This window comes from Sinocyclocheilus anshuiensis, unplaced genomic scaffold (genome assembly GCF_001515605.1).
Source record: "Sinocyclocheilus anshuiensis isolate Anshui unplaced genomic scaffold, SAMN03320099.WGS_v1.1 scaffold194, whole genome shotgun sequence".
Taxonomy (NCBI): domain Eukaryota; kingdom Metazoa; phylum Chordata; class Actinopteri; order Cypriniformes; family Cyprinidae; genus Sinocyclocheilus; species Sinocyclocheilus anshuiensis.
Genome location: NW_015546074.1, coordinates 2,220,188 through 2,224,090, shown reverse-complemented (window position 1 = coordinate 2,224,090; position 3,903 = coordinate 2,220,188). Strand labels below are relative to the sequence as shown.

At 34.7% G+C, this 3,903-nt stretch overlaps 1 protein-coding gene across 1 annotated transcript in view; it reads right to left on the bottom strand.

Annotated features, from left to right (window-relative positions):
* Positions 1-1,141: 1,141 nt before the first annotated feature.
* LOC107699842 (transcription regulator protein BACH1-like) overlaps positions 1,142-3,903 on the bottom strand; it is a 7,310-nt gene continuing 4,548 nt past the window's right edge. The window contains exon 5 of the mRNA XM_016501243.1: positions 1,142-3,400. Coding sequence (XP_016356729.1) covers positions 3,047-3,400 — 354 coding nt within the window. The 3' untranslated portion in view covers positions 1,142-3,046. The remainder of the gene's footprint in view (positions 3,401-3,903) is intronic.

Below are 3,903 nucleotides of genomic sequence, written 5' to 3'. Positions count from 1 at the left end.
CACACAAAATCTTTACTTGTCACACAATTTCTGAAACCTGACACTCAAACACCAGAATCACACACCAAATCTGCAAAACCATTCACTAATTCTTGGTCTTTGACTCAGTTTTCAATTTCATAAAACACTTTTTGCAAAACACAACACACAATTCTCTAAGTAACACACAACCATCTAACAGGAATTAATATTATGGTTGTCTTAAAGTCTTGTTTAAAAAACGTAAATGGTTTGGTCAGTTAGATGTTCGCGATGTTTGCTAAAGTGTCGCTAGTTGGTTGCTAGGCTCTTGCTATGCAGTTGCTGGGGTGTTGCTAGAGTATATGGCTGACTTGATAAGAGTTTGTTCTGGGTGATTACAGACATTCCCACCTCTGTTAATAACAGAAAATCAAACATTGTTTTCAAAACTGATCCAGTTTCAGTGCTTTGATATTATTGTATTTCTTTCTAATGTTTGGAAATTCAAAAGTTTTAGTTGCTCTTAAACTTGCACTAAACGTGATTATACCATTTAAGTAGCCTATGTAATTTTAATAGAACCGCATGTCTTCTTTAGTGATACAAGCTCAGAAACATTTATAACCTGTTGGAAGTTTTTTTTATATTGTGCATTGACTTGGTGCCATGATGGATATTGAAATGTTATTTATTTTTCATTTTAAACTGTATAGATGATTACTTAATGGTAATACAATATTTGTGAACACAACTGTGTATGTCAGACCATAAATCCCCAAAAACTATGCATGGGGGCTTGCTTTGGTGTTGCTACCCCTCATAGACCCCATGCCACCCTAAGAATTATTTCCTAGATCCGCCTGATTCACAGACCATGGAATAACTAAGAATAATGTGTCGCATCTAGAGAGAAGATGGTAAAATCCCTGTGTTTATGAAACCTTCGCATGACCTTCATATCTCACTCAATACACATCACCTCTTCAACAGAAACCTAGAGACAAAGATATTAGTTGCCTTACGCTAACGTAGAAAATGTTGTGTGCTTAAATTTATATTTCAATCATAAATTCAAAAAGGACTGATTGATTTATTTGTTCATTATCTGTTTGCACATTCCTGTTAGCAAGCACCACACATTGAGTGAAAATGTTTTTTTTTGACATTTTATTTGCTACCATTTGTAAAATCTGAATCAAATATTGAATTATACAGTGCATTCTAGGTCTACATGACAGTATTTTGGTTACAGGGTTTAAAAAAACAACAACAACAAAAAAGGCATGAAAAAGTAAAAATAGAACATTCCATTGATGATACAATGGCATAATAAACAAGTTGTCTTTTAGACGAAAATTCTACTGGAATGAACATTAGTTTCTCTAAGCATTTGCAGCCAATTTTACTTCCATAATGTGAAGTATTTCTGAGTCAAACAGGATATTTAGCTAGAAAAAAGTAGGTTAGAAACTGATGAAAAGTACATGAAAAGTGAGGATTCTTTCCACAAGAGTTAAAATAATGCCTTAATCTCTATTTGTGATCCAATAGCCAATAGACTGCATGGCCTTGATGACATCAGCTGAAAACAAAGTCATTTCAGAAGATATTACATTTTGATTAAATAATACTAGTAGACAATATTTCATTGAAATAAAGTGTAATGAAGAATCATGCACAGTAATAAGACCAGAAACATGTATTAAGATTGGAAATACGATCAATTTAGATTTTACGTTGACCTTGAAATTGATCTTTTTCCAAACTCATTTCACAATCGTAAACAAAAAAGTGAACAGTATCTAAACTTTCACTATTTATTTTTTGTTACCTTAGAAAGCCTATGGATTCTATGTGTTTTTCACAAACCCTACATGATATGCATGAAATCTTACATGGCAGATATTTAAATGTAACTATAACTATGCCTTATGCATATATGAATACTTAAAGAAAGAGATGCATATTCAATGCACAATTTTCATGCGGGTAATGCAAAGACATATTAGGCTACAGTGGAATGTACTTATTTATATGCTCTACATAGCATAACAAAATCATCATCCATTAATATAATAAAGAGAATTTCAATGATTGTCCTTTGTGGCAGTGTACACGAAATTAATGCTAGGGCTGGAAATTAATCCAGGGGTCATTCCTGTTATGTAGTACATTTTCAAAAGTTTATATTTGAATAGAAATATAAAATTGACAATTGTTGCAGATTAAAGTCATATTAGTTTTCTTTCATGACAGTATTACAATGAATGCACTAAAAAGCATAAAAAGTCAATTTATTAAGAAATATTCCAAGTGCTTTTCTTTCTTTATTCAAAATATTTAAACCAAACTTGGTTACATTGTTTATCTTTTTATCGATATTTCCTTTGTCTTCACTATTACTTTCCACACTGTTAGTCTGCTGAAAAATCCCTTTAACTAACAAAAGCCAGTTCCTTAATGACACGATTGTCCAGGAAGTGACATTTTTGGTGGGAAATCATACATCATCATATACATGTTAAGGTATTAGCAATTAATTCAAAGAATTCTTTGATGTCTTGTGCTATTAGTTTGTTTGTCTTTAAAATATTCCTCCCTGTTGGACAAGATTTAAAAAAAATGGGTATGATAGAATCAAAATATCAAAACATGGTTAAAAATATAAAAATTAACTTGAGCTAACTATCGATCTGTAATTAAACAATTATTTACAATTATATAATTAACACCTTATGAGCCTGAGCTTAGCAGAACATATTTCTGAAATACTTAAAATTACAACACAAGCATATTAATTTTTTTAAGTTTCAGAGTTCAAAATGTGTGGCATAATAGGAATGACCTCTATGGCGTAACAGCAAACAAGGAATGAAAGGCATATCCGTATGCATCCATATAGCATTTCCATATGAACCTCCTGTTAATAGTGCAAATGTAGTCACGTCCATACTTGGAAACATTACGAAAGTGCTCCTACAAAGAAAGTCATGCTCAAAAGTGTAACTGACGGCAGCAGAAAGGTAAGCACCTGAGTAAAAATGAAATATCAAACCATTCCCAAGCTGCTTTGCTCTGTTGTACATCATGGAGCTGGATCTGAAACAGTGCTCTGAACGTTGTCTTGCAGGAAGGCAGTGGGCAAGCTGAGTGCTACTGTGTCTCCTTCAGGACACGTGTCTGCAAGAAAGGTGTCCAGGGTGGAGTTCCCATGAGTGTCCTGGTCTGGGCCAGCCAGGCTAGGAGAGGCCATGGGGGTGAGGAGGACGGAGGTGGGACAGTCGGAGGAGACGTACCTGGCCAGCGCTTGCAGCTTTTCGGACTGTGGCGATGCGTCCGTACATAGGCTCTGACAAAGGCCTGAGAGGTTCTGACGTACATCCTCTATGCCGAGCTTCAGCTGGTTGTGATCTTGCAGTAATTTCTCCTTCTCTATCCTCTGATAAATGTGGAAACAAAAGAAGATCCATTTTAAAGGGTTAGTTCACCCAAAAATGAAAATGCTGTCATTAATTACTCGCCCTCATGTCGTTCTAAATCTGTAAGACCATGACCATTTCATTTCAACTTTCATGCTTAAAGATGCACATCTATAAATATATACACAAAGGCTATAGCATTAAAATTATATACATATGGATATTGTATGTATACTCTCACACTTTAACTGCTTCTATTCTTGAACACTTGATGATTATCTAATCAAAATAAAAGCGCAGCGCTGAGTCTAGGAGAACTCACCGGTATCACACACACTCCGGACGCGTCGCGTTCAACTCAAGCAGCGGTCCAAAACAGTTTATTTAATCACCAAACGGACACAAGTTTACTTCAAGAATGAACAATTTGGCATAGATGAGTTTGAAGTTCGGTGTTTAAAAAACGGAGCAAACGGAAAGAGAAAGCGCGACCTATATTATAGCTCTATAAATGAAGCACACA